This window comes from Callionymus lyra, chromosome 3, assembly GCF_982586985.1.
Source record: "Callionymus lyra chromosome 3, fCalLyr1.hap1.1, whole genome shotgun sequence".
Lineage (NCBI taxonomy): Eukaryota > Metazoa > Chordata > Actinopteri > Syngnathiformes > Callionymidae > Callionymus > Callionymus lyra.
In genome coordinates, this window is record NC_141820.1 from 4,803,841 (window position 1) to 4,817,259 (window position 13,419).

Below are 13,419 nucleotides of genomic sequence, written 5' to 3' on the forward strand. Positions count from 1 at the left end.
TCTCTGTGGAATACTCACCCGATGGCTCTCGGACCTCATCTTCCACGAGGATGACCCTGAAAGAAGCGTCTTAGGGAGTCGCAGTGGAAAGTGTGGCATCATTTTCGAGCGGAGATGACACTGGAGGCGACGCTGCGAGCACCGAGAACAATAACCAGACAGAGCGCCGCATGAAAGAGAGCATTGATCCCGACGTCGAGGGCCGCCGGCACCCAAAAGTGATTGGCTTCCTGAGTTGTTCCACTGGTGCACACGAGTCCGGGAGCAACACACACGAGGGACTGACCATGATGCTCAGAGTGTGACCCGGACAGCGAGCGACGGCACATCATGGGACGAGCGATCAGACGCTTCTAAAGACTGCTCGGAGCTGGACAGGTCATCGCTGGAAGGAAGTGGTGAGTACTAAACTGCACTTCTTATCTGAAAGCAAAGGGTGCTCACGTCCATTCAATGGTTTTGAGTCGAGAACATGCAGCATGTTCTGGGGAAAACCAAATTAAAGAACATTTACAAGCTCATGTTCAACCTATTTTTCAACTCTAAACTACAGTAATGTAAAAAATAAAGAGTTCAGCAAAGGTTTGTCTGTGAACGAGGCTTTTTTTTGTTGTTGTTCTAAGCTAGCGGCTACGGTTCCGAAAATTCCATCATCCTGAATTGGGGGCAGCCGAAAACAAATTCATCATCCTCTGAATGCAAGAGCTCTGGGGTCTGCCTGCTCGTTTGAGAATAATGAGGCATTATGTGTATGAGTCGAGGAGAGGATGCGAGAGGGAAGCTTCCTCATGAGATAAGACTAGAGGGTTGAAGCAGGTGTTGGAACCTGTGCAGCTGAAGCCAAACTGCTGGTCTTATGAAGTGACAGGAAAAGAGACGTCGTTACGATCAGAAGGAAAATCCTATTCAGTAGTGACGTAAAAAAAAATACATTTACAATAACATGCGAATATTAACAGCGTTTGTTCGTTTTTGTGTCGCAATTAAACTTCTGGACGCTAGATGGCAGCAGACGTTACGTCCTCCACAGCTAAAGGAAGAATGATGACTGAGGACGAGAGGATACAGTGAGTCCAGCAGCTTTTAAAGCTGATGTTTGGACATATTTTGGTTTGAAAACAAATGAAAGCAGTTACGACTTTGTCAAGAGTCAAGAGTGGTCTGTAAATACTACAACACCAGAGTCAAGTACTGGACAATACTACACATATATACTTGTTACTACACTATCACAACACCAGAGTCAAGTACTGGACAATACTACACATATATACTTGTTACTACACTATCACAACACCAGAGTCAAGTACTGGACAATACTACACATATATACTTGTTACTACACTATCACAACACCAGAGTCAAGTACTGGACAATACTACACATATATACTTGTTACTACACTATCACAACACCAGAGTCAAGTACTGGACAATACTACACATATATACTTGTTACTACACTATCACAACACCAGAAGTCAAGTACTGGACAATACTACACATATATACTTGTTACTACACTATCACAACACCAGAAGTCAAGTACTGGACAATACTACACATATATAATTGTTACTACACTATCACAACACCAGAAGTCAAGTACTGGACAATACTACACATATATACTTGTTACTACACTATCACAACACCAGAGTCAAGTACTGGACAATACTACACATATATACTTGTTACTACACTATCACAACACCAGAAGTCAAGTACTGGACGATACTACACATATATACCTGTTACTACACTATCACAACACCAGAGTCGAGTAATCGACAATACAACACATATATACCTGTTACTACACTATCACAACACCAGAGTCAAGTACTGGACAATACTACACATATATACCTGTTACTACACTATCACAACACCAGAGTCGAGTAATCGACAGTACTACACATATATACTTGTTACTACACTATCACAACACCAGAGTCGAGTAATCGACAATACTACACATATATACTTGTTACTACACTACCTCAATGTATTGCATTGTTTCCCCTGATACATCATAATAAAACATCACAAATGTACTTCTTAACATGGAGCACAAGTGTGTGATGTGAATATTTGGCGGCATCACTAACTCATGTGACACTTAACTTAAGAACCACTTGATCAAAACAAAACTCAATAAAATATGAGGTAAGGTAAGGTAATAAAGTTTTACCTTACCTTACCTTATATTTTATTGAGTTTTTTTTTATTGTTTAAGCGGTTTGTAACCCTGGTCTGGAAAAGCGCTCTATAAATATAAAGTACTTACTTACTTGCATTCCTTTCCTTCCCCCTCGTTTAAGGATAACTGATTTATTATATCATGCGCTTCAAGAAAAAGCAGTTCAACAATTCAACGTACTAAAATACTTCTTAGAATTGATAAGGTATCTAGGAATCTGTTCGGTTCTGCTCTCTAACGTCTTGTTTCAATTCTCCATTTAGAAAATGAAAAAAACCTTCCAGAACTATTCAATAAACTCATTATCGATTTGTTTTTAAATGTTGTCAACAGTGGAACATCCTGGCAGTGATGATGCATCATTATATCACCCATTAGTGGCTGAATTCAGACCCATTTGAACCAGCGTCAGTCGCAAACATCACAGTCGTGTCAACTCTCCACAGGCCTCTTCCTTCAGTCAGTATCATGCACACGTCGCCGCTGCTGACTTCTGCCGCCACCATGAGCAACATGACGGTTCTGGACACAGCCGACCCGTACGACACCACGTCTCCCGAGGTCATCTATCCCGTCAGCTTCCAGGTACCGATGCGGATCTTTCTCGTCTAACGGCGCCACAGTTGTTCTCAAGCCATTCAATCCCTAAATACATCATCGCCAGAGGAAATGTAATAACTGCTAAATTATTCATGCCGTGAACCTTTTTGTTGGTAGGTCTGTCTTACAGTCTTCCTGCTTTTGGAGATAGTCCTGGGTCTTAGTTCCAACCTCACGGTTCTGGTCCTCTACTGCATGAAGCAGAATCTCATCAGTTCCGTCTCCAACATCATCACCATGAACCTGCATGTCGTGGACGTGCTGGTGAGTAGTTAACGTTTACGGGTTGAGAATGAAATGAAAATGTTCAAATAGTTCTTTGCTTTTCAAATATTTAGTAATTGATTTGTTCTTTTTTATTAATTTTATCGTGTTTGACAGGTTTGTAGCCATTATTCTGTTATCGCTGTGTTTGTTGGCTTGTTTTTGTTGTTTGTTTGTGTGGCTGTTGTGTTGGCTTGTATGGTTGTGTTGGTTTTGTGGTTTGGTTGGATAGATGGATGAATAGAGGGAGTGATGGATGAATGGAGGGATAGATTGAGTGAGGGATATATAGAGGGTTGGATGGCAGGTTAGATGGATGCCTGGGTGAAGGAAGGAATGGATGTATGGCGGGATAGATGGATAAATGGATGGATGAACGATGAATGGATGGATAAATGAATGATGGTTGAATGGAAGGAAGGGTGGATGGATGTAGAGAGGGTTAAATGGATAGATACATTAATGATGGTTGAATGGAAGGAAGGGTAGATGGATGTAGAGAGTCATAAATGGATGGATGGATGACGAATGGATGATGAATGGATGGATAAATGAATGATTATTGAATGGATTAAAGGGTGGATGGATGTAGAGAGTGATGGATGGATGGATGGATGATGAATGGATGGATAAATGAATGCTGGTTGAATGGAAGGAAGGGTGGATGGATGTAGAGAGGGATAAATGGATGGATGGATGACGAATGGATGGATAAATTAATGATTATTGAATGGATTAAAGGGTGGATGGATGTAGAGAGTGATAAATGGATGGATGGATGATGAATGGATGATGAATGGATGATGGTTGAATGGAAGGAAGGGTGGATGGATGTAGAGAGGGATAAATGGATGGATGGATGGATGACGAATGGATGGATAAATTAATGATTATTGAATGGATTAAAGGGTGGATGGATGTAGAGAGTGATAAATGGATGGATGGATGATGAATGGATGATGAATGGATGGATAAATGAATGATGGTTGAATGGAAGGAAGGGTGGATGGATGTAGAGAGGGATAAATGGATGGATGGATGACGAATGGATGGATAAATTAATGATTATTGAATGGATTAAAGGGTGGATGGATGTAGAGAGGGATAAATGGATGGATGGATGATGGATGGATGTAGAGAGGGATAAATGGATGGATGGATGATGAATAGATGGATGTAGAGAGGGATAAATGGATGGATGGATGATGAATGGATGGATGTAGAGAGGGATAAATGGATGGATGGATGATGAATGGATGGATGTAGAGAGGGATAAATGGATGGATGGATGATGAATGGATGGATGTAGAGAGGGATAAATGGATGGATGGATGATGAATAGATGGATGTAGAGAGGGATAAATGGATGGATGGATGATGAATGGATGGATGTAGAGAGGGATAAATGGATGGATGGATGATGAATAGATGGATGTAGAGAGGGATAAATGGATGGATGAATGATGAATGGATGGATGTAGAGAGGGATAAATGGATGGATGGATGATGAATGGATGGATGTAGAGAGGGATAAATGGATGGATGGATGATGAATGGATGGATGTAGAGAGGGATAAATGGATGGATGGATGATGAATGGATGGATGTAGAGAGGGATAAATGGATGGATGGATGATGAATGGATGGATGTAGAGAGGGATAAATGGATGGATGGATGATGAATAGATGGATGGATGGACGTTGGTTTGCAGAAAATGAATCAAATGAAAAACATCTTCAGTCGTGATTCATATTTTTTTGTACTTATCTTTCGTTCATGTATTTACGGCTGATGTTCTGATGAATAAAGTATTTGTACATCTTCACGCTCATCCTTCCTCATACAAAGTGGGTTTAAAGTGAAAACAATGACTTCTTTAAGAAAAAGTGTTTTCCTGTCCTGAAAGACAAACAATAAAACATGAATCACATGATTGATCCAGACTGTGGTTACTTTGATTGAGTTTCCAAATAAAATGTCGTTTTTTATTCACTCAATTCTTTCGCTTCACAGAGGTTTTATATTGTGCTCGTCTGCTGTAAGTGGTTTGTTTTAATCTCCAAATATCCACAAATGTCCCACATATATTACACAAAGACAAAAAAACCCCACTAAGCTGTTTGGGAAACATAAGTGATTAAAAATGAAGGCACGAACGAAGGATTAGTACAAAAGCCTGCATTTTGACCAGAAACCATTTTGTTTCGTCCCAACAGACGACTAGAAACGGTGATTATCGATCGATACGACAAGAGATGTTTTGTACGAAAACAAATATCTATTGAAGGATATGTCGTCATCTTCAAGATTGAACCTCATCAGATCATGTTGTTACAAACTTCTAGAAGATAATCATCCAGCAGTACTAAACACAAACACAAACTGAAATCTCTAAACTTAAGGAAAATGTTGTCACAACATGATGTGGATCTTATAATCCATGTGTTTGTGTCGTTTACACTATTGTAACAGTTTATTTAGTGTCTAAACCAGAAGGATGTGTCTCGCCTGCAGTTCATACTAATCTCTGCAGCCAGAATTCTGTGCCGCTCTAGTAGAAGAACTTACATTTCTCCTTCAAACTCTTCACTGGCTGCTCTAGTAGAAGAACTCACATTTCTCCTTCAAACTCTTCACTGGCTGCTCTAGTAGAAGAACTCACATTTCTCCTTCAAACTCTTCACTGGCTGCTCTAGTAGAAGAACTCACATTTCTCCTTCAAACTCTTCACTGGCTGCTCTAGTAGAAGAACTCACATTTCTCCTTCAAACTCTTCACTGGCTGCTCTAGTAGAAGAACTCACATTTCTCCTTCAAACTCTTCACTGGCTGCTCTAGTAGAAGAACTCACATTTCTCCTTCAAACTCTTCACTGGCCGCTCTAGTAGAAGAACTCACATTTCTCCTTCAAACTCTTCACTGGCCGCTCTAGTAGAAGAACTCACATTTCTCCTTCAAACTCTTCACTGGCTGCTCTAGTAGAAGAACTCACATTTCTCCTTCAAACTCTTCACTGGCTGCTCTAGTAGAAGAACTCACATTTCTCCTTCAAACTCTTCACTGGCCGCTCTAGTAGAAGAACTCACATTTCTCCTTCAAACTCTTCACTGGCCGCTCTAGTAGAAGAACTCACATTTCTCCTTCAAACTCTTCACTGGCTGCTCTAGTAGAAGAACTCACATTTCTCCTTCAAACTCTTCACTGGCTGCTCTAGTAGAAGAACTTACATTTCTCCTTCAAACTCTTCACTGGCTGCTCTAGTAGAAGAACTCACATTTCTCTTTCAAACTCTTCACTGGCTGCTCTAGTAGAAGAACTCACATTTCTCCTTCAAACTCTTCACTGGCTGCTCTAGTAGAAGAACTCACATTTCTCCTTCAAACTCTTCACTGGCTGCTCTAGTAGAAGAACTCACATTTCTCCTTCAAACTCTTCACTGGCTGCTCTAGTAGAAGAACTCACATTTCTCCTTCAAACTCTTCACTGGCTGCTCTAGTAGAAGAACTCACATTTCTCCTTCAAACTCTTCACTGGCTGCTCTAGTAGAAGAACTCACATTTCTCCTTCAAACTCTTCACTGGCCGCTCTAGTAGAAGAACTCACATTTCTCCTTCAAACTCTTCACTGGCCGCTCTAGTAGAAGAACTCACATTTCTCCTTCAAACTCTTCACTGGCCGCTCTAGTAGAAGAACTCACATTTCTCCTTCAAACTCTTCACTGGCTGCTCTAGTAGAATAACTCACATTTCTCCTTCAAACTCTTCACTGGCTGCTCTAGTAGAAGAACTCACATTTCTCCTTCAAACTCTTCACTGGCTGCCAGTTTCTTTCAGGATCATTTTAAAATTCTGGTTCTTACTTTCAGATCTATTCATGGTCAGACCTTCCATCAGTGATCTGATCCAGACTTACACCCCAGCTCGGGCTCTGAGGTCCGTGGATCTGCATCTACTGATGGTTCCTGAACCATCTCTGCGTTTGATGATCTACTGACGCTTTCAAGAAACATCTCAAGAACTTCTTATTTGTTCAGTATTATCTTGACCTTTAAAGTATATATTTTATTGAGTATTGTTTCGATTGTTTAAGCGCTTTGTGACCCTGGTCTGGAAAAGCGCTCTATAAATACAAAGTACTTACTTACTGCTAGTACTACAGTCCTTCACAAACACACTAACTGGACTCTCTGGTTCCAGGTGTGCGTCTGCTGCATCCCACTCACGGCCGTGGTGGTTCTGCTCCCTCTGAAGGCCGACACCGCCATAGTCTGCTGCTTCCACGAGGCCTGCGTTTCGTTCGCCAGCGTGGCGACGGCCGCCACCGTCCTCGCCATCACCGTGGACCGCTACGACATCTCGGTGCGCCCGGCCAACCGCGTGCTCACCATGGGGCGGGCGGTGGCTCTCCTGGGCTCCATCTGGGCGCTGTCCTTCTTCAGCTTCCTGGTCCCGTTCATAGAAGTGGGCTTCTTCGTCGACTCTGGTTCCGAGCCGGTCAACCGGACGACGCCGGCGCACGCCAACGGGTACTACAGCGAGCTGGGTCTGTACTACCACCTGCTGGCTCAGATCCCCATCTTCTTCTTCACGGCTCTGGTCATGCTGGTCACGTACTACAAGATCCTGCAGGCGCTGAACATTCGCATCGGGACGCGCTTCCAGCACAACCTGCCCAAGAAGAAGCCCAAGAGCAAAAACACCATTTCCTTGAGCGCCGCCGCACCGGCCGAGTCCACGGAGTCGGCGTCGCAGACCAGCGCCGGCGTGCGAGCGGGCGCCAGCGCCAGCGCTCCTCTGGGGATGCGGGCGTCGGTGTCCGTCATCATCGCGCTCAGGCGGGCGGTGAAGCGTCACCGGGAGCGACGGGAACGACAGAAGCGAGTCTTCAGGATGTCCCTGCTCATCATCTCCACCTTCCTGCTCTGCTGGACCCCCATCACGGCGCTCAACGCCGTCATCCTCAGCGCGGGTCCCGGCGACCTCGCCGTCCGACTGCGCCTGGGCTTCCTGGTCATGGCCTACGGCACCACCATCTTCCACCCGCTGCTCTACGCCTTCACCCGGCAGAAGTTCCAGAAGGTGCTGAAGAGCAAGATGAAGAAGAGGGTGGTGTCGGTGGTGGAGGCCGAGCCCTCCCCCAACAACGTGGTCATCCGCAACTCCTGGATCGACCCCAGGAGGAACAAGAAGGTCACGTTCGAGGACAAGGAAGCGCGACAAAAGTGTCTGAGCTCGCAGGAGGCCGACCTGACCTGAACGTAGCCGCTGACGTGGAATCTATACGAGATACATCGAAGGTGACCCCGGGTCGTGCCTCAGCAGACGGTGATTAGAACAAGCGTGTGAGAACAAGCTCTGGAGATGTTGATGAAGACACGGTTCGACTCGAACGACGACAAAAAAAAAACGGCAGCTGTTGTGAAGTTTTAAAAGTTGGTGTCCCTCACGAGGACGTTGGTGGTGGCGCCGTGTGCACGTCCAGAGGGGTCATGACCCGGTATTTATTGATGTCGTCTCGTGGTCTTCGAGGACATACTTGATGTAGGACGGCTTCAGGTCCTGCCAACTGAACCTCCCTTAACCACGTATGTAGGAACTTCTGTCGTGATCGAGTCCGTCGGCTGCTTTCAAGAGACGTGAACTTCAAACGCTGACCGCGGCAAATTATTTTGTTGTGTTAGCGTACGTACAACTTTATGGACACTACACACCATGTTTTCTGGAGGTCTATCTGATTGGACGAGCCCCTACACACACACACACTTCCTCAGATTTGATTGGACGAGCCAGCCGTCGATTTAAAAACGACTGATTTTAAAGATGGTGGGATTGAACTTCGTCAGATGTGTGTGAAGCGAAACTTTCACTTTCACCACTTTCACTCTTTTCCCGAACAATCCTCTCGACACGGATTAAAAACGAGAGAACGTCGCTGTTTAAAGAGGCGAAGGTTTTTCAAGACGGTTCTATGAACGGTGAAATAAAAATGTATTTATTCTCTTTTATGGAAGATTTAATGTTGATAATCTTGTTTAAAAGTCAAAGAAAAGATATACAATGAGATAATATATATATAATTCATGTTTAGTTTTAGAGATAGAATCGTGCGATAAGATAAAAAAGTGTTAATAATTGTTTAGTTACAAAACAATGACACAACAAACACAACACAGTGACTCCATGTATTTGTTTGATTGACAGTTTAAACATCGGTTTAGAAATTAAATCTTTTGTGATTCAATACGACCGTGTTCCCATTAAACTTCGTTAATATAATTATAATAATAATTGTATTTATATAGCACTGTGGTTACAAAGTACTACAGAAAAGCACATGTATTAATGTGAAGTAATCTTGTTACAACTCGACATACAGGATTATGAACATTTATAGCTTCTACTACAGAACCTTATAAAGTACAATGTCTTAAAGAACACTTTCCAAAACATAATAACTTAAAGTCACCGACGTAGTCTCAGGTCACGATGTTTAAATTGTTATTATCAATACGTGTTTTTCAAACGCACACGTTCGTCTTGAAAGCAGCAGACAAACTGTGACTCGACGTTTTTGTACCGTGTCTTAAAAATACAAAGTGATTGGTTTAGTAGAGAAAACACTGATATCGTTTGTCACCGTTTGTAATAAACACCTGAAGACACAACAATGTTTACTGCGTGAACCGTTTCTGTTCAAAGTATCGTTTTTAAACACGTGAAATCATTTGAAAAGTTTACACTTAACACCTGAAACATGTGTCAATAGTACTGAGGAAGTATCGTCAACGTTCGGCAAAATCTGGAGTCAAAGTACTTTTATTTCACTGGAGGGCAGTGACCTGGAAACACCTGCTCTATGACTGTTCATGAAGTGAAGTGACCTCATCCCGAGTGTTTCCAGGGGTGTGATAGCAGAAGTGGTCTCGCTGAGGAGCCACATGCCTCTGAGACGTGTCCTCGTGAACCCCGCCTGTCACTCTCAGCACCATGTGACCACCGGAGGCAACATGGCCGCCGGACGACCGACGGCAGCGACCTGTGATACGTCAATGTCGCTCTCTCTCTCTCTCTCTCCCTCTCTCCCTCTCTCTCCCTCCCTCTCACTCTCTCCCTCTCTCTCTCTCTCTCCCTCTCTCTCTCTCTCTCCCTCCCTCCCTCTCACTCTCTCCCTCTCTCTCTCTCCCTCCCTCTCACTCTCTCCCTCCCTCCCTCTCACTCACTCTCTCCCTCTCTCCCTCTCTGTCTCCCTCCCTCTCACTCTCTCCCTCTCCCTCTCACTCTCTCCCTCTCTCTCTCTCCCTCCCTCTCACTCTCTCCCTCTCACTTCCTCTCCCTCTCTCCCTCTCTCCCTCTCCCTCTCTCCCTCTCTCCCTCTCTCTCTCTCACTTCCTCCCTCTCCCTCCCCCTCTCTCCCTCCATGCCAGATACACATTTATTGACTTATTCTGATGCAGGTCAAAGTTCAACACCGGTGACTTACATGAGATCGTTCAAACGTGAGAAGAATAAATGTATGATATTGTGAAACTACAGGATCCATCTTGTTCAACAGAGTTTGATAACTCCGTGTTCTAAGAACTGATGCCAGGTGGACATTAATAAGCAGCTGAGGTCAGAGTACGAGGAGGACATACAAGGTTGTAAAAACCATTTTAAAAGGACACCAAGGTAATGACGTGACCATGACCACGGAGGTATCTAACTTGTCAAGAGACATCGTGAACGAGCGAAGTGTCTCCGATCATCAGCATCTCTGAGCAGAAGATACATTTGCAACAAGAACACAGTAAACGACTGGAAAAAAGGACTGTAAGTAGCAGGAACTTCTCTTCTTGTAGTTTTATACTGCCTCTGTTTTTACTGCTCTAGACTCGTCCAAACCATCAGTCTGGACTTTATTTTCATCCAAACTTCTCCACGTAAAACGACATCGTTCCTGATCTTGTCCATCAAAGTCACTCTCGGTAAAAACCTGACTCGGCTTCTTGTCCGTGTGCAGAACTAAGACGTCTCTAAACCGCAGTGATGGTTCTCCCAAAATTCTACTCTGTTCCTGACCTCATGTGACCTCAGGGTTGGAATGTTTTTCAGAGTCATCCATTACTTTTTAAATGTATTGATAAAAATGCAAGTCAATTTTAATGTAGCGACCGATCCTCAGAGATCGTCCTCCATAAAAAACACACGTAAAAGTCGAGGTACTACGTTACGGACGAGGAGGTATTTGGATGTTTTAACATGTAAAAATCAACGTACAATTTTGCCTTTTACTCAAAAAAAGAGACATATTAATCTGAAAATAATCTCAACCCTTAGTTGACATTGAGGGTGTGAAGAAAATCATTAAGGTTTAAAGTTTCGGTGAACTTTGACTCTAAGGTTATCGACCTACTGATAAAAACAAAACTTCACAGAGTTTGTTCTACTCTTGTTATCAGATCATTTTTCTAACTAGCGTCTGGACATGAGTCACATGTTAATAGAAATAGGATTCCGACAGTAATAATCAACAGAAATTCAATCATTTATTTCCATTTCTGCACGTCCTGGCATCAGCTGTCGAGTGACCTCTGACCTCTGACCTCTGCTCTGAACAACACATACTTCTCTGCAATAAAGTCTTTTGTTCACACGGAGCCAGAAAAGCTGATTTAACGCTGGATTGTTGGTGACATTTTACAGCTAATAAGGGGGTGGTCTGCTGAGGAGACAAAGGTCAAAGGTCATATACAGTGAAGACGGAGTGAAATGACGAGTCATCTTCAGATAAAGACCCAGGGCCTGGAAGAGTTGATGGACCAGGACTAGGTCAGTGGGTTTGTTTGCTGTCGTTAATGAAACGTCTTTGGTGAGAGGTTTGTTGACGATAATCAGTGGAGACCACAGGGGTCAGGGGTCAAACTCGGCCTAAATGATCAGGCACTTATGCTGGACTCACAAACCATTTAAAAACCAACAACAAATGCGCACAGACACAGGTGGAAACAGGAAACCATCGTTGTGACGAGCATGGACGTAGAAGAACGAGAGTCTGTGATTCCAAAAAGAGGAAGAAAAGCGCCGGCAGAGAAGAATCGTCTCGTTGACGTTAAATATCAGAGTGGAAAATAAAAAATATGTATTATTAATTTATTTATGAAAAGAAATCATAACAAAAAAAACCATTAAAATATCAGTCATGTGTTATATTATAAGATTTAATTTAAAATAGAATAACTAAACATGTCTTACTTGTATTTATACAAATTACTTATTTTTATTAATTTAAATTATTTGCATCAGAGGGTCAACATTGGTCAGATCTTCAAGGTCATCAGAGGGTCAACATTGGGCAGATCTTCAAGGCCTAAATATGCGTGTTATTTATTTTGTTGTGTAATTTTGGGGAAAATGTATCTAGTCGTGACGTCACAAGATCTAGTCTTTGTAAAAGCTTTAGTTAGAGACTAGTCTGGGACTAAAAACTTTAAACACTTGTATGATAGTCGCTTAAAATCAAACCATTCTCGCGTCAAAACAAATACATTATTTTGTTGTTATTCAAGTGATTAAAGTAAAGTTTACATCATGGGTTTGATTAGTTCACTTTCTCCGTTGTATTTCTAAACCTAGGAAAACATTTTCAAAACATGATCTGGATCTTATAATCACTGTGTTTGCGTCGTTTAAACTATTGCAACCTTGTTCAGATACCAAAGAAGAACATGAAGAACTCACATTTCTCCTTCAAACTCTTCACTGGCTGCTCTAGTAGAAGAACTCACATTTCTCCTTCAAACTCTTCACTGGCTGCTCTAGTAGAAGAACTCACATTTCTCCTTCAAACTCTTCACTGGCTGCTCTAGTAGAAGAACTCACATTTCTCCTTCAAACTCTTCACTGGCTGCTCTAGTAGAAGAACTCACATTTCTCCTTCAAACTCTTCACTGGCTGCTCTAGTAGAAGAACTCACATTTCTCCTTCAAACTCTTCACTGACTGCTCTAGTAGAATAACTCACATTTCTCCTTTAAACTCTTCACTGGCTGCTCTAGTAGAAGAACTCACATTTCTCCTTCAAACTCTTCACTGGCTGCCAGTTTCTTTCAGGATCATTTTAAAATTCTGGTTCTTCATTCATGGTCAGACCTTCCATCAGTGATCTGATCCAGACTTACACCCCAGCTCGGGCTCTGAGGTCTGTGGATCAGACTCTACTGATGGTTCCTGAACTTCTGGACCAGAGGAGAGAAATCCTTCCAGACTGTTGCTCCTAAGCTTTGGAACCATCTCTGTGTTTGATGATCTACTGACTCCTTCAAGAAACATCAGTGTTTGATGATCTACTGACTCCTTCAAGAAACATCTGTGTTTGA

General features: G+C 42.7%; 2 protein-coding genes across 2 annotated transcripts in view; one reads left to right on the forward strand and one right to left on the reverse strand.

The window, feature by feature from the left end:
* LOC148083067 (G protein-coupled receptor 22-like) overlaps positions 1 to 9,733 on the forward strand; it is a 13,330-nt gene extending 3,597 nt beyond the window's left edge. Inside the window, exons 2-5 of the mRNA XM_087785650.1 lie at positions 1 to 398; positions 2,649 to 2,787; positions 2,920 to 3,066; positions 7,263 to 9,733. The exon at positions 1 to 398 is cut by the window's left edge and continues 135 nt beyond it. Coding sequence (XP_087641776.1) covers positions 2,671 to 2,787; positions 2,920 to 3,066; positions 7,263 to 8,321 — 1,323 coding nt within the window. The 5' untranslated portion in view covers positions 1 to 398; positions 2,649 to 2,670 and the 3' untranslated portion in view covers positions 8,322 to 9,733. The remainder of the gene's footprint in view (positions 399 to 2,648; positions 2,788 to 2,919; positions 3,067 to 7,262) is intronic.
* Positions 1 to 13,419, reverse strand: part of cog5 (component of oligomeric golgi complex 5) — a 94,192-nt gene that overhangs the window by 64,388 nt on the left and 16,385 nt on the right. The gene's annotated exons all lie outside the window — the stretch shown is intronic.